This window comes from Lepidothrix coronata, unplaced genomic scaffold (genome assembly GCF_001604755.1).
Source record: "Lepidothrix coronata isolate B3197 unplaced genomic scaffold, Lepidothrix_coronata-1.0 Scaffold89, whole genome shotgun sequence".
NCBI lineage: Eukaryota > Metazoa > Chordata > Aves > Passeriformes > Pipridae > Lepidothrix > Lepidothrix coronata.
Genome location: NW_016690269.1, coordinates 527,428 through 552,455, shown reverse-complemented (window position 1 = coordinate 552,455; position 25,028 = coordinate 527,428). Strand labels below are relative to the sequence as shown.

Here is a 25,028-nt window from a genome sequence, read left to right as displayed (position 1 = left end):
AGGAATGGAAACTGCAGTTTAAGTAGGCATGTTGTTAATGCATATAAGCAGAAAAAGAAAATAATCTGACTCCCCCTATCATGTATTAGAGTGAATAGAGTAGGACACAGATGTCAAGTGAAGCTCAGACAACTGCAGTGGAGAGAAAGTCAACTGGTTACCTTTTAACCAGTAAAACAAAATGCACAACTAAATGCAAAAGACCACTCGTCTGTAAAAGTTTTTAATTAACTTAATTTATTTGGAATTAAACTCCTAAAATGGAATCTGTAACCAACTCTGATATACCTAAAAGAATTGGGTTTCTCCCACAAAAATAAACAGTGCATAGAAGTGAATTCACAAGAAAAGGGAAGAGCTTGCTTTTTTACCTTCCAGGAGGATCTGCTTCCTCCTAGTAAGGCCAGCCAAGAGATACTGGACTTATGATTTACCCTAAAACACATGTGTGCTGGGAGGGATGAAGATGAAAAGATGGTTCCTCGTTCATGAAAACTTTACCAAAATACAGAGGGTTGTAAAAAGAGATCTTAGCAGAGTTCACAGGAGTGAGAGGAAAGGCGGGGTTAGTGACTGCTGCTATATATATTTGACCAATGATTTGCATGCCTTTTGAAGGCTGTTTTGCTGGGTGCCATCAGTACACCCCAGTCTTAAGAGCAACAAAGGATTTTCATATTCCAAAGAAATGTTAGAGGTAAATTCCACAACGACTGAGAAAACTGGCTGGCAGAGCTGTGATAAACGAAATGTTGTAATGCAGTGTCAAACACAGTATAAACATTTCATAGAACAGACATTACCAGGACCATTAATGCTACCTGGCTCTCAGAGAGCACTTTTTGCCTTCAGACCATATTATATCAGCCTGCTAAAGCAATGAAAGGCAAGTTCTACACATCAAGAGAAAACTATCAGAACAACAATTATATCGGCTTTTAATCAGGTATTATACTTCATTTACAGTACTAATTTCTTTTTACAATATTGGTAATAGTGTAGTGTTACTTTAGGACACTCACTGCAACTGATAATTTGCTTTGATCTGGGTCAGGTAGCACAGTTCCGGCATGTAAAGCGACCAGAAATATAATTCTTATCCTGATATGGATCAGATTCTTCACTTGATGCAGAAAAATTACTAGCTAACCTAGGTACATCAAAGAATGACAAAGAATTTTAGACTGCTTTTGTCAATTGATACAATATTTGCCTTTTTTTTTTTCCCTGCTTTATCTCTACCCCTGCTAGCAAGAAACTTCTCAATTCCTTTCTTGAACTTTCCTATTATCTACCCTCTCCAACTCTGGTCTTTCACTTTTAATGGTCTTGTAACATTCAGATCATCTACTTACATAATATTTAGGCCACCCACAATCTTTGCCAAGATAGGTTGGAATAGATAAGGAAATTGCATGCAGCAGAAGAAAGATAAGCAGAGAACTCAGACTGTTTGTCTATTTACTTGTTACATTGGAAAAACAAGTGCCTGCAAAACATATCTCCAGTCACTCATCTGGACAACTTTATGACTAGTAATTCCCAGTGAACAGCCATCCAGGCTACTGGAGAGATCAAGTACTAGTTGTGGTATTGTTCGGTTTTGCTCCAAGAGCAGACTTGGGACTGTCTGTTGCTCAGTAATCTCTCCAAGGAAAATTTGATTCATGCAATCCTAAGTCATCAGTCGTCCACATATTTTCATAACATAACAAGACCAGTTCAAACCAGTTCCTGGCAGATCTCTGTTTCCCATGTAAGCCTATCAATTATAATGACAAACCAAGCTACTGCCTTAAAGCTAATGATAAACATTCAGTTGATGTTCTGTTTTTGGAAAAAACACCAGTCAATAATTACCCATGTGTTTTTTCATGGTATTCCTCTTAGTTAGGACAACTAACTCAGAGGACCTAATTCAAATTTTTTAGAAATATTTGTTTGATGCCATTCACATTTTCAGGAATATCAAATCTGTTCATTTCGTACTCAAGGTCTGCCTATACTTTTAAAATTATTATTATTTTTGTTTTACTTCTCCATTGTATTCATGACACCATTTGTTGTTCTTTAGGAATCATTGCATATGACATGAGTAATCCAACAAACTTCACACAGCTTCATTAATTACTCAAATACAAATATCCACTGGGAACAAAATTATACAAAATACCAGTAGAGAATTCCCCGCAGCTGAGGGCAGCCTCTTAGGATTTGGTCTGTGACTTGCCAGGGTTCTGGAGTATCTTATTCTACCAAACCTTGCCCATGAAGAAAAACAAGCTCTTTATTCCCTTCCTGCATTTCCACCATGCAACAGCACAGAATGATGCTAATTCATGCCACTGAAAAATAAACATCTATTTTCATGACACATTTTCTAATTTGTAGTAGATAATGCTACCTTCCAAACCAACCTCAGTAGTATATTCCAAACAAAACTTATTCTCTTCCATTCTCTGCCCCCCACCCTTATTTTCAGTTAGATTACCTACCTAATATGCCTTATCAGCCAGCTGAGCACACACCTGTGTCATCACAGCAGTGTGGAAGGAACAGCATCAGTTCAGAGGGGTCAGGAGTGTCTCTTTTAACAAATGTACTCTGGAAGGCTTCCCGGTCATTGCTTTAGAGCTTTCCCTCCTTCTCTCTTTTCATTAATACAAGTCACTTCTGTGGTTGACGTTTTTGTTTGGCCCCAAGAGTCCAAACAGAGAAATGCTGAAATTCCACGTGTTCAATTTCTCTACTAAAAACAGAAGTGTGCCCTGCTGTGATAACATGTTTGTATACACTTAACTTGCCTAAACTCATCCCCCAAATGCTTTGTTTCAATTGATTTTTTTTGTGTATTGTAATACATCATTGTTTAAAACAAATAAAATTGAAGTCTTGATAAAGTTGTGCATAGGCTAAATTTCAAAACATTGTACTAGTGTTAAATTAGAAGAAAACATTGGAGCAGTCAACGCAATGTTTGTACTTTGCTATTTACTTTTCTTCAGGGTTGGAACCACAGTATAGACTCCTTTGGCAAAGGATTTGTCATCTGCTTAAAAAAGCACCATATGCATAATTTAGAACAATTTAAGGAATTCTCTTCTGAGAATATAATGTAATAATACTTTATACATTATAAATGGGCTTTAATTTTAGAAGAGGCAGAAAATATTGACAGCATTTTGTACAATGACCTTTATCACTATATTTATGGGCTCATCACATGAAACTTTCTTTTAAAAATGTAGCAAGAAGGTCTGGTGTGAAAATTGATTTTCTGACAGACATTAGTTTTTGGAATATCCTACACAAGCCTGAAAATAAATCAACTTGAAACTATTTGCTATTCCCTCCTATAAAGAGCTTATATTAAAGATTTCTGTACAGTACCATATATTTTCACAACCACTAGATATAATGCCAATTCTTCCTCTTGTTTCAGTTTGCAGTTCATTTGCTACCATCAATGTGCTGAACACAAAAGATGAAGGAAATTTCAAAAGTTGATTATGAGAATAAACAGGAAAGGACTGCATTTCTAAGCTGATTACAATATTGATAAAGGACCAGCTGTGAAGTAAGGCTGTTAAATGTTACGTGTATTGATCTTCATGCTGTACAATCAGTTGTGTAAGCCAGGAAGGAAAAAGAGCACGAAGTATTACAGTACAAATAACCTGTCATTCACACCTTTTCTTCCCCTAAATGATAATTGCCTATTCCCTGCACACACTTATTGACATACACACAAATTATTTATTCCTGCTCAGAATGAAAAGACACAATCACTTAGACAGGCCTGAGGTCTTCGAGTCCACTGGAGTTTCATGAGCAGGGAGTTTGTCTGTTCTCCTGGAGGACAGCAAAAGGATTCAAACCAAGGCTGAAATGAAAACTCTGGAAGAGTGTACTCATTATCTTCACAGCTGCTCAGCAACTACACGATTTTGCTACATTCTTGCAGCTATTTAAAATTATTGCACACAAAGCTTTCAGCAAACAGTTACATACCTGCCACTCTGGTCTGTGGTCCATGCCACGGATCTTCCACCCGGGTTGGTTTTGTACCATATTCTTATAGCGTGAGGGAAGTCTGCTGGAGTACCAATTCCTGGTTTCCTGATCTCCAAGCTCCAAGGGCCAGTAGCAAAGGGAAGCTCTCCACAGCCAGGTGCCTGGCTGCAGTGAGTAAAACAGCACAGCTGTTCCTCCCAGCGCTTTGCAGGTAGAGCCACGAGTTCATGGACAATGTGATTCCTGAGATTTCCCAGCTCCTTTGAAACGTCAGTTAGCTTGGCAGGCCTTGTAAATTGTTCAATGCCTGACACAGCAGCAACATCTACCTCTTCAACCTTTAGCACAGATAAATCACAGCAGTCCAATACCAGCACAAAATCCTGGTTCCCATGATTCTCTCTGTCACAGCAGTCCTCTGAACTGGAAATCCCAGAAGTCTGTTCACTGTTGCTATGGTTACCATTTTCATCAGAAGTATCTTCTTCACCTTCACCACTGACAGCAAAACCATTATATTCCATTTTAGATGAACAGGCACTCACATTTGTCACAGGAACATGGCAGGGTTCAGATGCCCTCATTTTATGGGACTGATCAAACTTTGACTGGCAGCATTCTCTGCCAGTACTGCTGGTTTTCCTGTGCTGGCTCCCAGTCTCAAAGAACAAAACTATGCTGCCTTCAATAACTTTACTTTTAAAATCCACATCCAAGTCCAACACGTAGTGCTTTACAAGCATGTAGCTGGTGTTTGCCATTAAAGGCAAGTCATCCTTCATGGGGTCTAGCTGTGGATCCATGTTCCAGTCTATTGGGCAACAGTTTTACAAAGCCTTAGACAATTCTTACATAGGATGACTCCAGAAAGAGAAGAATATTCAGCTTCCCAGTGCCAAAAATAATTTTGAATAATACTAGAGTATTGAAATTAATTGTAGTTTCTCCACTTCTCACATTCTAAAAAAAAAAAAAAAAAAAAAAAAAAAAATCATTTCACAACCATTTCTGAAATGCACTAATTCTAAAAGCTATTTAAAGTCCAGTTCCCTTTATTAAAAATCATACAGCCAAAGGGTAATTCTAACTCCACAGAACGGCACCCATCTAGGATGGCATCAAGCTAGTTGCTTCAAGATTTGCTGTCAAGAACCACTTGGCTGTATTTTTCAGATAAGAACTCTAGTGAAAATATTTCTAGACAGCTTTTATAAACTGACAGAAACAACCCTTACTATAGTCAGCTGCTGTTGACTCTCTTCACTAATCCTTTAGAAAAGATACATGGTTACGAAACATCTAACTTTATTTATTACTGCGCTGTTTGAAGTTTTATTTATTTCAAATGTATCAAGAGATAGTGATATATTTCTACTGTGGTTTTAAATAATGAGAGTAAGTATAATTTACCTCATATTTTAAAGTTTTAGAGTAATAATTTCATATATACAATGCATCTCCACAGATTAATATACTTTCCACATTACAACCACTCTCATATCAGCACTTCTGGTAAACAAAAAGAACATGAGCCAATTTACTAGAGTGCATTCCAAGTATTCCTTTGAGATTGTTCATGAAGATTTTTAAAAACTATAAGTAAATACTTAAGGTATATAATTACACCTTAATAGCTGGAAACTCACAACACTCCGGACAAAAGTGCTTTACAGCAAAACAAAAGGTCTTCTCACTGGAAAACATGTAAATACCTATAAAAGCATGAAAATATGAAAATGCATCAACATTTGTTGCAACAAGAAGCAGAAGTTCATCACAGAAGTTAAACTGTCATGTATTCTTTGTTTTGCTATGACCACTGTCCAAAAGTCATGCAGTCTTTTTTTTTAGATACTTCTCTTATTCAACATTGTCTTATGCAAGATTCTTTGCTATGTTATGCTCATAATATGAGTATCTGGTTTTCATTTTTGTGAAAGTAATGCATTTCAACTTTAGAAAAGGTGGTTCACTAACTGGACTCTAAGCATAAAAAATAACCAGGAATTGTAATTCTACTACAAACTTCCGATGATCATTTTACAAACACTGTTTTGTGTGACACTTCTTCAACACAGAGATGTAACAAATAACTAGTATACTTTAAAAATAGACCTCACATTCAATGCTCTTTCCTTATCAAATGTACTTTGTAAGTCATAGAATTATAAGGCAAGCTAATTATTTGGTTACATGTTTTAATATTTTAGAAGACAAGATGTTCAAAAACAACCACAACAGCAGATGGTAGCCAACATGAATAGAGTCACTCTTGATCACCTGCACATAACAGAGTTGCATAAAAGGCACAAAGAATGGGAAACAGGGGAGAAATGGTCCTTCCTGGAATGATATTTGTATAACATTGTTTTTCCACTTAATACAAAAAGCAGCAATGTGAATTAGAACCATAGGTTCAAATACAAGAAAAAAGCTTCCAGGCAAAATAAAATATGGTTGCAAAGTAGACAAGATTAAACTTTCTAAAAATACCTATAGCAAAAAAAAAAAAAGTTTCTTTGTAACACAGTAACTCATAGTCTTGATTGTTACACTTAAAAGGAAAATGTAATAAAGAGAAAGGGGAAGGGAAGAACTTGGAAATATAATTCCATCCTACTGGGGAAGGTGGAGGAAAAAAACTCAGGGGCACCTGAATTACCCAGAATATCACCATTTCAAATGGTGAACAAGAAAATGGAGAATAACTGTTACAAAAAGTAGTCTAGTTAAACTTGCAAATAGCCCATTAAAAACTAGAATCATCAATTATGGTACTTGACACTGAAATTCCATTATTCTAGGAGGCTGATACTTGCAATTGCTAACAGCTAATTACTCCAGTTTAACTTCACTCCAACAGTAATAATCCAGATGAGAAAATCAGAAAACCATCTGAACTTGTTGGAAGGTTCAGCAGAGGCACTGCTAAATGGAAGCAAATGAAAGGCTTAGGAACTTAAAACAAACAAACAAACAAAGCAAACAAAAAAAAAACCAAAAACCAAACCAAACAAACAAAAAAACCCCCACCAAAACAAAAAAAAAAAGAAACCCACAAAAAAAACACCCCTCACCTCTTACACGAATGTGAAAGGCACGTGCAAAATGCAGCAGTCAAGACAGTCCTACCTCTTGTCATGCAAACATGTGCCAAATACAACGCATACACAAAACACCTCTTATTTCAGAGCTGTTTCTTTTCATGCAGTTCCAAAATCTTAAAAAACAGAAATGAAAGGGCTGTATGAGAGAAGATCAAGAGACTGATCTCCAACCAAACCAAGCAGTTACAACTCTGTATTTGACATCTGCCAAGACCCAGAAAATTCTCTTAAGCTGGGAACTACTTGAAAGTAGTTCCAAATAATTTGAATACATTAACTGGTTAATGCCTTAGAAACCATTTCGACTATTTTTCATCGTGGAAAATCAGAGTTGCAGAAACTTACTCAAACACAAATGCTGACACAAGTAGCAGAGAGTAAGCCCCAAGACAGTGCTCATTTCCATCTCATCTCTTCTGTTTTTCAGACAGTACACAAACACATTCCCTGAAATAACAGCCAACTAAAGCAACTCAACAGAAATTTATGCAAATCCAGTTTCCTAGAAAACTAAAGATGGTCAGATGAACCCTACCAATTTACGCTAAGTCTGTTTGAAGATATTTCTCCCAGCAGCTCATTCTGCCAGAATCACCCACTTGGAACAACTGTCAGTAGGGAACTATTTCCATGCACACAAGCCTGGCATGTGCACCCAAGCGGTGATTTAAGGGAATATCCTGATCTGCAAACAGGGACCTCTGGAGCACAGAGACCAGCTGGTTTATATTATGTACTCACTGTATTCCTCAAAAGGTGTAGACGAACTTCTGCACCACAGACTTTTCCTACATTCCACTGGCCAATATCCAGATGACACACATTTAAACAACAGCTTTTTATATCAGCAAAACAAAGCCATGTTTGGCCTCTCTTCACCTTCAGCTAAGCATTTGCTTCATCTGTACATAAAAGCTAATTCAATTCCTTTCAACATGCAGGTATTAGAATTATAACCTATAACGCTCTCTACTTAGCATTTAAAGAAATTTAAAAATTAAAAAAAAAAAGAGCCTTTTGGATAAACCTTGTCTTTCATAATTATAAGCAGTTTATAACTAATTCTCTTTAAACTGATTTCATGGCAGCTTCTCCCAAATCCAAGATTTAGAAATTTTTCACACAGTGTAAGACATTAAGATCGTACCCAGAAGTCAGTTTTGAACATCAGCATCAACAATAATTTTACTGTTTAAATATCAAGTAATATGTATCCATTTTTTTGGTAATTACAAACTTTTTTTTCCCCCGACACATAACACAAATAGGTAAGACATCTTAAGCCTTTTCAAGGCAAGAATGAGTTCTTCTATAGATGAAAGTAAGGTTTAAACAAGCTAATAGGAACATTTGCTACTGTTAAACTGCTACAAAACAATCCAGAGAAGAGAGCTTGCAGACCTCACTCTGCGTCACAAGAAAACCACCACATTTTGTAATGAGCTTGGATGCGGAAATGAATTCAATTACTAATGTCCCTGGATATAATAATTGGTGCCATTCCAGAAATCTTCTTTTAAGTATGAAAACTAGAGAAATAATGAGCATAATGCAAGACCTTTGCTAACTACAAGTTACAGCAGGAGGTTAATTCTGATGAGCTGAAATTACAAGTCAAGATAGAAAACTCCTTCTTTCAGCTGAAATAAGAGGGGAAACACCAAAAAATCAAAGTCTCCATCCGCCCCCCAAATACTAATTCCTTGAGAAAAGCAACAAAAGACTGAAAGAGAAGCATATCTTACTATTGGTAAAGAAGCTAAGAAGAGCATCCCGATATTCCCCTTAACTTCTCTTTAGTCCACTGGCAATTATTTGTATTACACTAGTGACTGAATACCTAAAACAATTAAACAGAGACCAAATACTTGTTTTAAAAGTCCCTACCCACAAATCTACATTACTATGTTTATAAATAAGATCCCAAACACTTATGTAAGGATGGAATTTTTCATGTTTTATTTTACAGAATTATTTCAAGGTGGATGTGATAATCTGGTATACCTAACCCTGCTTGAGCTGCAGCAGTTGACTGATGGTCTGCAGCAGTCCCCTCCAACTTCACCGATTCTGTGGAGATGCTGAACAGCATTAAAGAGGAGCAGAATTATTTCCACTCAAAATACACAAGGAAGGGGCACATGCAACTGACCTTCAGGAGATGGAGCATGCCTGTCACATGATATTGGTATAAAGGAAGCATCCAAATAAAATCGGTACTGAAATAGAGCTGTTTTTAACTCAGTGCAGCAGTTGGTATATGAATACCACCTACCATGCCAAAGAACCACTTTCTTAAGGCTGAAATGAGAAAAAGACTCTTCTCTTCCCAATGCTGACAATGGCCAGCCACCTCAGACACTCAACCTGACCTCTGCAAAACTAAGCATTAAACTCAGCAAAGGAACTAACACACAACTAGGCCGAAATCCTAAGATGAATTACATACTACCACTTATTAAAATACGAGTTTCACCTACATGTTTCTAGTGTTAAAAAGGCCAACGGGTGGGACAGCTCAATAACCAGCTTTGAGTGGGTCGATGTTTAAAGCTCTTTCAGGAAACCAGAGGCCCAGAACAGGGGCACTGATTCAAGCGGTGCGACAAAAGGCGGCAGGTACTGCTGCGCATCCCCCTGCGCTGCATTCTGAGCCCTGCGCTGCTCCCCGCGCTCCAGGGCAGCCCTTCAGTTCATGAGCGAAGGCAGCGACGGCAGCTCGTCCCTCCCGGAGCGCCTCCCCAGCCGCGGCCTGGCGGGACCGCTGCGGGACGAGGATCCCACCTCGGCCCCGCCGGCCCGGAGCGGGCCCGGCCCGGGCAGGGATGGAGCCGGGGGGGGTGGGGTGGCAAAGGCAAGGAGGGAACGCTCGGAGCGGGGGCCGCTGCCCGCCCGGGGACACGCGGAGCCGGAGCCGCAGCCGCGTTACCTGCGCTCCGCCCGCCGCCCGGGCCCGCGCGGCGCCCTCGGATGAGCTCAAACCGCCCCGCCCCGGCCCGGCCCGGCCCCGCCCCGCCTCGGCGCGGCCGCGCCCGCTGCGTACGCTCGCCTGCTCCTTCCTTCCCCAGCCCCGCTCCTTCCTTCCCCAGCCCCGCTCCTTCCCCGGGTAAGCGGGGACAGCGCGGTTCTTGCCCGCAGGCTTGGCCTGACCTGGCCAGCCATGGGCTGATTCGGCGGAGGACAAACTGTCAGAGACTGAGCCAGCGGTGTGGCCTGGCGGCCAGGAGGGCCAGTGGTGTCCTGGGGTGCATCGGGAGCGAGTCAGCAGGTCATCTGCAGGTCGAGGGAGGTGATCCTGCCTTTCTGCTTGGCCCTAGCAAGGCCACATCTGGAATGCTGTGTCCAGTTCTGGGCTCCTCAGCACAAGGAGCTACTGGAGAGGGTCCAGGGCAGGGCAACAAAGATGATTTGGAGTCTGGAGCATCTCTCTAATGAGGAGAGACTGCAGGACCTGGGTCTGTTTGGTCTGGAGAGGAGAAGACTGAGAGGGAATCTCAGCAACATGTACAAATACCTCAAAGGCAGGTGTCAGGGGGAAGGTGACAAACTCTTTTCAGTGGTGTCCAGTAACAGGACGAGGAGCAGTGGCCATAAAGTAAAATGTAAGAACTTCCACCTCAGTATGAGGAAGAACCTCTTTCCACTGAGGATGGCAGAGCCCTGGAACAGGCTGCCCAGGGAGGTCGTGGATTCTCCCTTTCCGGAGACATTCAAAACCCACCTGGACACATTCTTGTATAACCTGCTCTACATGACCCTGCCTTGGCATGGGGCTAGATGATCTCCAGAGGTCACTCAGCCTTTTTTCGTCAGATTCTCCAGACCACCTTTGTAGCCCTCTGCTGGACCTGTTTCAGGAGCTCAGTGTCTCTTAGTCCTGAGCAGAACTGGGCACTGCTCTCCAGGTGAGACCTCACCAGGGCTGAGTGAGGGGCAGGGTCACCTGTGATCTGCTGGCAGTGCTCCTCCTAATGCACACCATTGGCCTTCCTGGACACTAGGGCACACCAATGGTTGTCTTAATTCAGCCTCATTCTTTGATACCAGTTTGGCTTCATCAAATCTTAGTGCAGTCATTGAAATATTGGATAAAGAAACTGAAACATCTTGCTTTCAGGAAACCTTTCTCAACCAACACAAGAAAACTACTTATTGCCCTGGAGACTGAGTTTCATTATGGTCGGTGGAGAGATCTCATTGTGAACCCTTACAGCTCATACACCAAAGGGAAGCTGAGTGGAGTGAATCATCATTAAAAACTTCTATTCACTCATCTCCAAATGTAAGTAGACATATGCATAATGTAACACTTTGCTGCAGGCCTATGATTTAATAGTATGAAATAGTTTGCCACTAGCAAACTGAAAGAAAAGGTTTAAGAACACAAGAAATGCTACAGGGTAGACCTAAATATAAGCAAATGAGGGTCTAGAGAATATTTTGTAATCTGACAGATGGGCTGAAAAGCTTCTGACACACCACTGGAGGAGAATGGCTGCAGGGAATGGCCTGTGGTGCTGTAACACCTCCAGCCCCATGTATGTCAGAAAGAAGTACAGCTGCATTGCTGAACTATATGTGTTGCTCAGTGACAAAATAAGTTTCACTCATTACCTGGAGTTGTCTTGACCGTGCAGTACATATCCTCCCTTTTCTAAACAAGAAAATGTAGAAAACTGACAAAGTCCAGTTTTTAGAGCCAGCTGTCAGCCTCTGGGGCCACCTGACTGCAGAGGGTATCCAAGACACGGCTGCTGGCCCCTCAGCTCTGCTGGCAGCCTTCACCCTTCTGCACATCAGAGGCACCAGCTGCCTTATGGATGTCTGTCACATCCAGAAGAAGCTACAGGAACACACTGAAATCTTTTGCTGCAGTCTGTGCACTTTTTCCAGACAATACCAAAAATAAATATGATAAAGGGCTCATATATGCAGTTGTATGACTTTAGCTCCCTACATAATTTGATTCAGAACCCGCAAGAAACATTATGCTGAGGTGGTGAGGACAGAAGCTGAAGAGTCTGACAGAAGGATTTGTGTAACACTGTCTCTTTTAGGCCAGCGAGCACCATCGCAGTATATCAGTAGCACACACACCTGTCTGAGAAGGCACCGACTGACACTGAACGTAAAGTAGCTTAGCACGAAAGTGTGACAGAATCATCTACCCCTTTCTTAACTGCCCTTCAGCAATGAATCTGGGAACCAAGGTCTCAGAACCGGACTGAGAAAATCATAACAGGTAATTTCATTTCAAAATCAAGGTGATTGCATTCGGAATTATTTTTTTAAAAAACAGCACAATTCTTTGTCTCGGCTTTCTTCCACATGTTCGTATTTCTCGCATTCGGAAACGAGCGGGGCCTGCGGGCGGGGCCTGCGGGGTGACTGACAGCGCGGGGCGGGGCCACTGATGGCGCGGGGCGGGGCCGGCTGTTTGACTGACAGCGCGGGGGGCGGGGCCGGCGGGGTGACTGACAGCGCGGGGGGCGGGGCCGGCTCGCGCTCTTGCCCCCGCCAGCAGCCCGCGATCCGTGACGTCACACAGCCTTTCCGCGCAGTGACGTCACTCCCGCTCCACCCTCACCCCTCGGTGACGTGATGTGATGTCACAGAGTCAGAAACTATTAACAATTTGCCCACAGGGTTATGAGGAACAAGATGGGGGTGACGGGCCAGATCCTGTCTGATTGCTGCAAAACGTGGACTGTGTCAAAGTTTTCCTAAGAAAGGATGTTCTGTGGTTGATCTTTTTAACTTTCAAGCCCAAGAAGCAAGAGAGGCCATGAAACTTGTTGGCCCTGTTAAGGTTTAGGGCTGGATGTGTCTCAATGACCTCAGCCCTGGGGGAGGGTATCACACCTTGGGTGGAAGGATTTCCACTGGCAGTGAGCACAGGGAATGCAGAATTTATGGCCCACACGGACATCTGGCAGAACTCCCAAGATGAGGAAGGCACTAGTAAAGGCAGCTCAGGACCTGGGCTGGATCAGCTCCCACTGGATACAGGCTGATTCCAACAGGGGTAGATCGTGAGCACTGACCCCAGAAACCCCCCAACCCAAAGGAAGAAGAGAAAGACTGAGCGTGGGATCAATTAGCATGAGAAGTAAGAGAGTCATTAAACAATGGAATATAAAGTATAAAGAGAGAGTGATTAGACATTGGAATGGGCTGCCCAGAGAGGTGGTAGAGTCACCATCCCTGGAGGTGTTTAAGAAGAGGCTGGATGCAGACTCAGTGCCATGGTCTGTTGACAAGGTGGTGTTGGGTCATAGGTTGGACTCAGTGACCTTAGAGGTCTTTTCCAATCAAACTGATCCTGTGATTCTGTAATTAACAACAGAACTATGTGACTTGTAGCCAATGTACATTAACATCTTTGTTTGCTGAAGTGTATAAACAGTGACAGCTTTAGACAGTTGGTGTGCTGGATTTGTGGAAGTGTCCACCTTCCACCCCCCGCAGAATAAACAACGTCTCCTCTCTAAACCTGACTCTGTGAGTTCAGAGAGCTCCCAAAAATGTCCCTCTTGCTCTGTCAGCCCCACTGGTTCTCATGACACCACATCCCCTCCCCCCCCATGGTGACACCTCTCTCGTGCTGTCACCAGGTAATGTGGGGCCAGGGAAGGGCTTAGGCAGCCGAAAAACACTCTGTCTAGTTTTCAATCACCATTACATTGGCCCCTGTCAGCCCCTCTCAGCACTGCGATGGTCTCCGGGCCCTCATGGCCTCAGCCATCGCACCCTCACACTGACACAATCACGGGGCAGCTTCTGGCGCTTCCACAAAGTGTTTCTTTTTCACAAACCCAACGGGTCCCGCATGAGGCTACAGAGGGGCCCCCCTGCCCTGCCTAAGGGCCAGGACAGCGACTTCTGCAGGGGTTTTGCAGGATGTCCGTGGGTGTCCGTGCTGGTAGCTGAGGGGATGCTGTTCCAGGCAGGGGGGCTGTGGCCACAGGCGTGAGCGAGGCCCAACAACCCCTTCCCTTCACCCCATCCCAAAACAGCCTCCTTCGCCTCCAGGGCACGGGCCAACATGTAGCTGACCTTCCTCTGGTGGGCCAGGGCCTCCTCCTTGTCGTTCACCTGGGGGTGTTTAACACAGAAAGGAGAGAAAGACGTTGGTCAGCTCAGAACACGGCGCTGTTTGTAAACTGTGCATGTGCTCCCCCTGGGGGTCATGGTGAACAAAATACTGACCAAATCTATCAGCATCTTCAAGATCTCGTTGGGGTTGTCCAGCTCCTCGACCCTCCTGCAGTCCCCACCTGAGGAGAGCAGGCTGGACAGCTTTTGACCCAGATTGTTCTTGTTGCTTTGTAACTTGAGACGCTCTAAGGAAAACAAAAGTACATGAGCTGTGGAATTCATGGTAATTAGTTTTTAAACAGTAAGTAGCCTGAAAAAAACAAAGATTCTCTGACACAGGCCATTTGCAAGATTTCTAAAAATATTAAAATACATTAAAATTATAGGTCGTATGCACCAGACTACAGAGCTTGAAAGCGATGATGTTGCTGTAGGGGAAGTCAGAGTGTTTGCTCTTGTAGTACCACACCCCAAGAGTGCTAAAGGAATTTGGGAGACCAACCAAACTTCTAATCCTGGCAGCTCCAGGTCAATTACCAACACAGATATATTCGGATGTCGCATTCCTAAATTCTGCAATGGTTTTGACCAGGACATAAGAACTGAAATACTTCTCTTTATTCCTTTTTTTAAAGAATAAAAGGATTAGTAGAATTCGTTCTATTTTACAGATTCGAATTCTTCCTCTTTTACAGAGGGTTTTGTAACTCTGTAACAGATTAAGTATAAGAATAATAATCAAAAGCAAAATAAAAAGCTAAATTGATTTTAAAAAACCAAAAAAACAATAACAAACAAACCACCACCAACAGCAACAAAAAAACCCCAACCAAAAAACCCCATAGAAACCTTAAAGTTCATCTAGTCCCACACCCTTCCACCTGGCTTTTCTCTGCTGTTTTTATAACAAGCATCTTTACCAGCCAGATATTATTGTCATCTTGTGTAACAGCTTATTTATTCCACCATGTTTTCAGTCAGATAGTGGAGTTCATACATGTGTAATTTTAAAAAGGGTGCAGTAAAGGCCTGGACTGGGAGCTCCAGTGTCCTACACAACCTGTATATTCCACTTACACACACGCACACCCTGCATTTCACACGTGAAACTCACGGCAGAAATTCCTCAATTACAAAACACACTATTTAATATCACAGTGAGTATTCACAACTTTGTTTTTTCTTGACTCTTCATAAGCCCCCACCAGCAGCTGAGCCACAGCCACACATCTCACAGGGTAAGAAGGTGCTCAAGCCACGAGCTCCCTCCTTTTGCAGCCAACCCCCCAGACCCTCGGCTGGCCCAGGTACCAGTGCCCCTCAGACGCCTCCAGTTTGCAAATTTAGTTTCCTTCTTCATCTTTATCCCTTCTGCAAGTCTCAGGGCTTGGTCCTTCCTCTGCATCAGCTGCTGCTCAAAGGCAATTCTGAAGGCATCTGCCACAAGAAACGCTTCATCCTTACTCTTCTTCAGATTTTCAGTCTGGGTTTAATCCAGGGAAAATTTAAAGTACTTTAAGCAACTTGGAAGCAAAAGCAAATATAAAGTATATATCAAGACGCAGACAACTTGTAAATAAATATAATCAAGAAAGTAGCAGGAACCAAATGAAAAGTTTTCCTGACATATTTTGAGATGTGTTTTAAGTCCTTTCTATACATATGCACAAACCAGCTGCCATCTACGCTGACAATCATCTCTGTGTATTTACCTCTGTTCATCTCTGCACGAGCAAAAGAGATTGAGGGGGGCAATAACATCCTGTGCCAGCTGGGCCAGGAGCAAAAAGAACAAAGAGAATGAAACTTATGTCAAGGATAATAACTTTGGTACAAAAGGGACAGGACAGTCCTTATTTTCAAAACCAATAAGTCAACTGGAACTTCTGCAGCAGGACCACAAGAACAGTTTCCACATTTGCAGAATCAAAGACAAATTAAAATAAAAATTCTGAATTCACAGAATTTCACTAAATTTAAAAAAAAATTAAGTGCTTGAAAGTCACATTATTGATTTAAGCCTGAGGTAAATATATACTTTCCAGCAAGATCATCTTCCTGACATAGCTGTGGGTGCTGATGCCAACCCAAGGGAGGGGTGGAATGCACGTCAGGAAGGAAGGAGGAGGGTCAGTGGCAGTACACACCCACAGTGTGTACATTTATGGAGTGTATACACTTAGGGTGTGTTTTCCTTTTATAAAAAATATGAGAGGAAGGAAAAAGAATGCAAAAAGATATTTTTGTTGTTGTTGTTGTTTTTCCTACTAGTAAAGCCAAATAGACATAATTACAATGTTTCTACCGGCAAAAGCCAGGGCATTACAAGCACCACAAACAAACTTTACACTATTTGTAAATAGCGTAAAGCCCTTCTGGCTTTAAAACACATGAGTTTGCTGGGTTTTGAGCACCCTGACCCCTGTCCCCCCCGCCAAGCCTCGTTACCTCTCGCTTGAGATGAAGGAGCTGCTTCCGAGTGAGAGCTGCCACCTTGGCACAGGGGCAGGGCTGCCCCTCGGAGCTGCTACAGGTGCAGGCCCCGAGCACCGCCAGCTGGAAACCCAAAACAAGCCACCCGTTAGACATCCCACCCAAACCAGCACCGAAAACACCACACAAACATCCCACCAAAACCACCACACAAACCAGCACCCAAAACACCACCCAAACTGCCACCCAAACCAGCACCAAAAACACCACACAAACACCCCACCAAAACCACCACAGAAAACACCACCCAAACCACAACAGAAAACACCACCTAAACCACCACCAAAACCACTACACAAGCACCCTACCAAAAACCACCACCCAAACAACCACCGAAAGCATCCCACCAAGACCACCACACAAACAGCCCCAAAACACCCCACAAACAGCTCACCAAAAGGAGCACCAAAACCACCACCCAAGTGTCCCATTGCACCCCCAAAAACGCAGCACAGGGAGGGTGAGAGTCAGGGGCAGCAAAGGGGCAGGAGATCTGGAGGATGGCTTCTGGCTCACAGTGTTTTCCATACAAATCCTGACAGCCTGGGTGTGCTGCTCCCTACAGCCTCACCAGAACACTTCTGTGCTAAGCAAAGCATGAGGAATTGGGTTTAAGTGTCAGGAAGAAGAAAAACAAGCATCATAGCTTGTGAAAAACTGCTCAATGCTCCTTCTGTCTTCTTTTTTTGCAAGGCAGACCACAAAGAAAAAAACTCATGAACAGGCATGCAAATTAGGTAATTAAGTACTAATTAGCTAAAAATGGCTCCAAAGAAAGAGATACCTAACAAGCAAGCAAATTTTCTCTGTGTGTTTTGAATACAAACATATCTCTGAACCAGCCAATTTGAAAAACACATAAGCCATACTTACTTCAAGACCTGTAAAATCAGTAATATCACTTTTATTCAACAACATGTTCTCCTGAACAACTTTCTGTTGTTTTACATCGAGCATTGCAAGGAATTCCAAGCACTGCTGATTCAGGACTACGAAATAAATCAAAGAGATTAGAAAAATCTTCTGCTCTGATTTCTTAATTTCTGAGTTTAACTGCACCCAAAGCAAAGCATTCTCTAGTTCAAGCATCAGTTTGGGAACCTGATGAGACAATGTACAAAATCATATTCCAGTTGTTTTTCCCTCTGTGTTTTCCCAGAAATAATGACCCACTTAGACACCATTTCATGTATTACTGGGCCTCAGGTCTAAGGGCTCATCTCATTGTACACTCACAAGTCAGCCAGCTGGTCTGCTAGAACATTGGGGAAATAATTATATAAATCAGCTATTTTAAAGGTTTTTGGGAGGCAAAAATAAGGGAAAGGGACTGGAGCCCTCTGACCCAGCAGCTGCTGTTACTTCCTTTCCAATTTAAAGAGGGATTCTGCATATCCACTGACACCAGCTGCCACTAAAAACACACTTCTTCCCACAAGAAGCTTCCTTCATAGCTAAATCATTAATTACTCCTGGGAAACAGTGCATCAAGAAGAAGAGCTGTTAGTGGCTTACTTGCATTTTCAGCTTTAAGTGTTTTAACTTCTTCTGTCCTCAGTTTCAATGCTTCTTTAAAAGCTGCATTTTCACAGTATATCCTGCAGAAGTTAGAAAAAAAGGCTTTATTATCTTGTAAGAAAAAAGAAGTTTTAAAATGGGCACTCAATTTAAAAGAGCAATCCCATTAAAATGTCATATCTAATATTTCTGCAAATTAAAATTAGGATTACTGGAAAGATGGAAGAAAAAAATAAAAAGTGAAAGGAGTATTTGGTTTGACAAGTTTTTACCTATGGAGAATTGTACCAGCAGTTTTCTCACTTGTAGTATTTTTCATGGAAAAAGTGGTAATATTTTCCTGTAAGAATGCCTGTACCAACAATCTGTAGCATGTTGTTAGAAGCAAATCTGGTAGCCAGGGGCCAAAAAGCATCGTGGCAGTCCTCCTGAGTCAGGCTAATGCATCAGGTTACACCAGTGTGTGTAACCTGCTCACCCCTCGTTGTGCAGATGAGGGAGCAGAACCAGGAACCTCCACACTCACACTGAGGTTTCTCAGATGCCACAGGCTGTTCAAACAGGCTCACCGTGGCCATGAAACCACACCCTCACACAGCCAATTTAATCCAGGTGTGTTCAAGTGAATGTTAAAAAAAATCATTGATGTGTAAGTAGACAGTGCCAACAGCTTCTAGGTTTAAGAAGAGATGGGTTCAGGTGCCCTGTTCTCCTTAGAAACTCAAAGCAAGCAGTAATTATGAACCTCTGAAACATTTGCTATGAATCTCCTACCTCCTTGAAAGAGCAAACTGATACTGGACATGTGACAGCTCAGCTCTGTAAACTTCCTGCAGTCTGAACCCTGTTTTCAAGGAAAGCTGTGCCCTCAGGGCTTGCCAGCTGAGCAGACACAATGTGCACTGACAATGCACTTTTCTGTGAGGTATTTTAGCATTTTCCTCTTGAACAGAGCAGTGGCATCTGAAGACCTAAATGTCAAAGCAGTACAATTTATTTGGTGCATCTCCTCAGCTGTCAGTAAGTGCATGACTTTGTTCAAAACTAAATAGTCTGGATTACTTCACCTGAAAAAAAAAAAAAAGGGAAATACACATTGTTCTCATCTTGCTATCTTGGATATCAGAAAACCATTTTGGAAAGCAGGCTGAGCCCCTGGCTTTCAGTTTTCTGAAGTTATGTCTCTGTTTTACGACAGTCAGCACCAGTTTTGTTGTTCCAAACTGGGCAGCTACACTTCCAACCTCCTCAGGCAGGAAAGCCAAAGGCTTTTTCCAGAGGCATCCCTCGACAAGTGTAAGTCAACAAAAGAAAAGTTTGTAAACTTTTGGCTTATTCCCGGATTCTAAATTGAAACATTCTAAATAAAAATATATACTGAATAATAATAACATCAGCAATAATGATAAAAAAATAATGACAATAACAACTCTGATGGTGAGACTTCAGAGATACAATTTCTACTTTTCCATAAGTGAGTCTGCTGGTCACATTTTTCAAGGTCTGTTATACATTATTACTTTAGTGCCTCTGGCACATTCTTACCCAACCACACCTGCTGTCCACCCAGAGTGACTCTTAATTAAACAAAGAACCAGTTGATCAGCCTCTCTCAAAATCCTTCTATTTTACCTGTACTTATGCTCAGATCTACAATCCAAGAAAATGAAGCAATGATTAACCAGGAAATTATATTTCCATGTGCAGGCACACCCCATTATTTTCTATGCTAATTTACATTTAAGGTAAATAAGGATAATCTGCCTCCAGCTGGCTGATGTAATGGGATGAAAATGAAAGCTTAGCCCAGCAAAGCCAGCCTATGGACACGCTAAATAATTAAGACAACAATTTTAGTAGTTTTAACTGAAAAGTACAAATGTGACTAGCATGAAAATAAAATAAATCTTCTAAAATTTGGAAGAGAATTAGGAAAACACAAAACCCCCAGAAAACCTGATGAAACAAGTTTGGAACACAAAAAAAGATGACACATAGCATTCAACGAAATTAAAAATGAAAACAAATATATACACAGTGGAAGTAAAATACCTGTCGTATTTTTCTGTCCACGTGTCTTCTATATTTTTAAATCTATCCTGATCAAATTCAATTTCCCACTGCAAAATATTTATTTCCTGTGGAAAGAAACAAACTTGCAGCAGCACATTACAGGCTTCCCAAAGAAAGGAATAAATCTCAGTGACCAGTGAGGATTATTTGTTAATAACAAAATTGGTGCCAGACACTGAAGTGACCTATGGATCCCAGACTGTGTGACAGGAGGACTGTGTTAATGCTTCCAGTGGGCTGTAACAAAACCAAACCCACACTGTCACATTTCCCTGTCACCCTTCTGATCTGTGGAAAGGCCATACAGGAGGAGGAACAAAGGACAAAACTCAGTTTGACACAGCAGCTCCATGCCACCTTCCTCCTCCTCCCCATCTTCCCTATGAAAACTTGGCACATGTTTCCTAGACCCCTTGGGAATTTTCAGCTTCATCCCTGAAGAACTGAGCAACTCACTGTGAATGACCAAAACCCACAACAAACACCAACTGAAAGTAAAGGAAGAACTCTGGTAATTTTTAGGTATTATTTGCACACTCTAAGGAATATGAAGATCCAGACCAAAGCAGCAACACATTAACATTTCCCCATTCCACTAAATAGGAATAAGAACGCTTTCCTAAAAGCTCTGGAATTAATGGCAGGTTTGCACTGATTTAAATGAACAGTCTGTTAATCCCTCATTAATAGCCATGGGCTTCCATGTGTAAAGGATACACACCCTTACCTTCTCTAAAGTCCTCTTTTCTTCCTCAGTTTTTTGAAGCATTTCTTTTGTATGACTAGTGGCTTTATTAAATACTGCCTAAAAAAAAAAAGAGAGAAAAAAAACCACAATTCTGTCAAACACTATCATTAAGTTCACTTAATTTGGCTTTAGACACATGTTCAGTCCTACACACAGAGAAGTTCAATTCCTTTGTTAAACAGGAGCGTGCAGAATGACAAACGTTACAACTTGCTTGTAAGCCCTAGTGGGCTCTGATTCCAAGTCACTAAATTGCACAACAAACTTGTGTTCCAATCTCTCCTATTGAAAAATGCAGCATAATTTAAGATGAGATCACGTTGTTCTTCACAGGTTGTCCAGAAAATCCCATCTTTGAACACTTGGTTACAACACGGTTAAGCCGTTGATCCAAGTGTAACTGGCTGCAAATGTCTGAGGGCAGAAACTGCTCAGCTATAAATGGGTTATGCAAGGAGGCAGAAAAGCAGGAACTGATTTCACCAGAGTTCATTGTGACAGTGACCAACAGAACTATTGTAGACTGTGAGCAAAAGAATGACCTGACATCTAACCCACACTGTCCTCTAGGACAACAGATGGAGAAGTAACTAAAACACCTTTGACTTGCAGCAGGATTTCTAGCCCTGGCAAAATCTATCACATAAGGGACTGGAAAAATGGCCTTATTTTTATGTTAAACAGATAAATCCTGAAGGATCCTCAGAGATAAAACTGTGAGAAGTGCTACAACAGTAAAGTTTTCTTCCATAACCACATCAGATCTGTGGAGAAAAAGCAGCACATTGCAGCAGTCACGTCTGCAGACACCTCCAGACTCAGTGCTTTGAACTGCAGCGCTGGGAAATTCTGGTTTGTAAGGTTTGGATGAGGAGCAGCAGGAAGGGTTTTCCCTTTTCCTTCCATCACCACCACCTACCCAACGGTTTCTGAACAACTCCTACCATGCTCTGCAGGATTCTCAGGGCTTCATCTTTTCCTTCAAGCTGCCTTTGACACGCTTCAAGCTCAACTTTCAAAATTTCAACTTCCTGAAGCAAAACAGAATAGGGACACTGAGTACAGGCCAAGGTAATCCTGCTAAGATTCGACTGTAGCAGCAAAGTGAATTTGCCCTCTTCTGTTTTACCTCCTTGACTTCTTTTCAGGGGCTCCCCTGAGGTTAGAGAACACAGAGCAGATAAACTGTGTATTTTCACAGCTGAGGTCAGCTGGCTGTGATGCCAACACACCAACACATTTAACCACATTTGGAACCCCAAAATGTAGGGGTTAACCACCTCTCAACAAAAATGCAGACTAAAAAGCCAAAGATTGCTTACATTGCAGATATTCAGGCCCCAAAGCTTAACAAAAAATAACACCTACTAAAGAAGTATATTACTTTCAATATTCTCTAGTTCCCTCAAAATACCTTCCCCACCCCTCAAAAAACCCCCCAAAACCCCCAACAAACCCCCAGAGTACAAACAGCACCTCACACTGTGATTTCCTGCTGTAAAATTTAATGAAGATTCCAAGTACCCCTCTAATTTCAAGAACCTGGATCCATGCCAAGATCCATGCTCTAGCCATGCCAAGATCCTCTTGCTACATTAAAAGGAAATGCAGATTTGGGGAGCAGCACCCTTGGCACCATTACCAACCTCTAGAGCTTCCTGAAGTCGTTGCTTTAGTTCTTCATTTGACATTTCAGTATTAGATTCTGTAGGATTAACAGGAGATACTGAATGATGAGATACTATAATATCTAAAGAAAAAAAACGAGAATTTGCTTTAACCTGAACACAAGTAAAATGCAGAGGTGAATTTTCATCTTTGTGGTTTGTTTTACCTTTTTTCTGGAGCTAATAAACAGATTTAAGAAATACATAAATATTAATTTCAAACACAGTGCTCACAGTTAAAGAAGTGAAATACAGGAAAAATGACAGTTGTGAAGACAGAAAATAAGGACAAATATTTTATACTTTCCTTTGGAAAAAAATTGAAAAATCCCTCTTGATTTAAAAAAGAATTTAATTTTTTAGATTGTTTTAAGATTGTAACTTTTCAACAACCACAGTCAACACAACAGTGGCTGGCACTATGTAGAAGTAAGGGCAGTTTTAAGACAGCTCAGTTTATTGTGGCATTGGGATAGTGGGGAATTGTTCTGAAGGAGAGAAATAAGCAAATGATGCAGAAATACCTCAGTCAAAACACTAAAAATGTAAAGGAAAGCAGCTGAAGTGTAATGAACAGCACTGCCTACACCTGATGGTATTTACAGCAGCGTTTCCTTCACAAAGAAAAAGATGAATGCCAACATAGGTTCTGAAAAGAACTTTTTAGCCCAAAAGGAAGCCAAATCACAAATTTCAACTAAATAGCAAATGAGATTTTTAAATATTTAGCCACAAGCTCTAGACAGGATACCTGAGAAGACTTAAAGTTACTTAAACAAAGCAGGAATCCAAGCAATTCCATTCAATTTTATGTATGTATGTAGAGAGACAGCCACCACAGGACGCTCTTTGCTAAATGTCACTTTAAAAAGCAAAAACAAACACTTTAAAACCGGGCGTTTTACATTAAGAAGGGCCAGAGCCTCGATCTCTCAAAAGCAACTGTGCCGTTAATGTCCCGGGGGGAAGGTGAAGGTTCCCAGCAGGCACAGGATGCACAGACACTTACTAGAATCCTTCACGGACTTCGGCAAATGGTTCAAATTAAACTTGATGACAATATGTGAATCAGCTGAACGGCTCAGTTTATCTAACAGAGGTTTTTCCCCGGTGAATAATTAACTTCCCAATTACTCTTACCACAGCTGTTCTGCCGTGTGGAACTTGCAGCAGGTTTTCTAAGTGATCCATCGTAAAAACTGTTTCGTTTTGGACCAGGAAGAGCTGCAGCATCACTTTCTTCCGCTCCCTTTGCTGACAAGAGGGAATTACAAGGCTTTCCAGATCCTTTCCTGGATCTAATTGAATAGGGATTTTGTAAGTTTTCCCCTACATAAACACCTCCAGGTCTTCTCCCAAGGCCGTTTCCCAAGTCTCCACATGTCATGTCATCCTCCTCTCCCTCCATCTTCTCCTCCTGGTTTTCCGTTTGGTTTTTGTTTCTTTTTTTTTTTCCTTTCCTGACCGAGGGCCCTTCACCACGGCCAATGCCAACAGCACCTCCTGAAAGCGACTGTTTTATCTAGAAGAAAAGGAAAAGCGCTTATTTAAAGCAGCAGGACAACGCTGCAGTGAGACACACGGAGCCGTCGGTGCGCGGCCGCTCCCCCGGCGGGTCGGGGCTGCCAAAAACATCGCTCCCACCCCTCGGTGGGAGCCGGGGCGGCAGCGGGGGCAGCGCCTCGCTGAGACTCCCCTGGACCTCCCGGGCCCCGCTCCCGTCCCAGAGCACCCCATGATCCCCCCCGCACCCACCTGCGCACCACCGGCACAGGGCGATACTGGTCCCGCCCCGGGGCGGGATGGACGGAGCGGCACCGGGAGCGGCATCCGGAGCTCGGCGGAAGGTGGGGTTGGTTATTCTTACCTTTTAAAAGAGGTCCCTGTTTCCCCTGCAGCCCCCGCCCCGGCGCAGCCCCGAGAGGTGTCAGGCAGCTCTCGGAAACGCGACCTGAGGTGACCTGACGTGGTCACTCCAGGCGCTCCCAAGAATTGGGGCTGTCCTCTCCACCCCACAGACCGCCCTCCCCGTGCTCCCTAGTGCCGTCCAAGATCAAAGCACCTCTGCCTGTGTTTCCTCAGTGCTTTTTCTCGGTTGTGCCAGGAAACTCCAGATTTATCATCATTTTGGTTTATAATATCAAGTTACTGATGCAGTATTCCTCTGAGTCCCACCCAAAAACCCTATACCCAATCTGCAATAATCTTAAATACCTAACAATAATACTCTTTACAACAGAAATCTTTAAGAAAGTGGTTTTACTATATCATGTATATTGAGAGTTTATTAGCAAGCACTTCCTACAGCAG

At 42.2% G+C, this 25,028-nt stretch overlaps 2 protein-coding genes and 1 long non-coding RNA gene across 8 annotated transcripts in view; 1 reads left to right on the top strand and 2 right to left on the bottom strand.

The window, feature by feature from the left end:
* The window catches only part of CUNH9orf3 (chromosome unknown C9orf3 homolog), a 159,267-nt gene extending 149,433 nt beyond the window's left edge, over window positions 1-9,834 (bottom strand). The window contains exons 1-4 of one of the 4 annotated variants that reach the window (XM_017821180.1): window positions 9,602-9,834; window positions 7,092-7,234; window positions 5,641-5,726; window positions 4,012-4,974 (exon numbers count right to left, since the gene is read on the bottom strand). In XM_017821180.1, the coding sequence (XP_017676669.1) occupies window positions 4,012-4,817 (806 nt within the window). In that variant the 5' untranslated portion in view covers window positions 4,818-4,974; window positions 5,641-5,726; window positions 7,092-7,234; window positions 9,602-9,834. The remainder of the gene's footprint in view (window positions 1-4,011; window positions 4,975-5,640; window positions 5,727-7,091; window positions 7,235-9,601) is intronic. The other 3 variants (XM_017821177.1, XM_017821178.1, XM_017821179.1) reach the window with 3 other exon arrangements.
* Window positions 9,835-10,123: 289 nt separating this feature from the next.
* On the top strand, window positions 10,124-13,364 carry LOC108500328. Its single transcript, XR_001875830.1, has 4 exons — window positions 10,124-10,227; window positions 11,239-11,403; window positions 12,179-12,363; window positions 12,767-13,364. It is a non-coding gene; the product is annotated as an uncharacterized LOC108500328 (long non-coding RNA).
* Window positions 13,359-24,514, bottom strand: CCDC125 (coiled-coil domain containing 125). 3 transcript variants are annotated; one of them, XM_017821115.1, is made up of 12 exons: window positions 24,474-24,514; window positions 23,859-24,240; window positions 22,698-22,756; window positions 21,996-22,082; window positions 21,025-21,108; window positions 20,283-20,368; window positions 18,228-18,310; window positions 17,586-17,701; window positions 16,668-16,775; window positions 15,531-15,702; window positions 14,331-14,464; window positions 13,359-14,216 (listed from the first exon to the last, which is right to left on the bottom strand). In XM_017821115.1, the coding sequence occupies exons 2-12, from the start codon at window positions 24,124-24,126 to the stop codon at window positions 13,929-13,931; spliced, it is 1,485 nt and encodes a 494-aa protein (XP_017676604.1). In that variant the 5' UTR covers window positions 24,127-24,240; window positions 24,474-24,514; the 3' UTR covers window positions 13,359-13,928. The 3 variants fall into 3 exon arrangements, with proteins under 3 accessions (XP_017676604.1, XP_017676606.1, XP_017676605.1); XM_017821117.1 differs by having other exon boundaries at window positions 21,031-21,108; XM_017821116.1 differs by having other exon boundaries at window positions 24,485-24,514.
* Window positions 24,515-25,028: the final 514 nt, after the last annotated feature.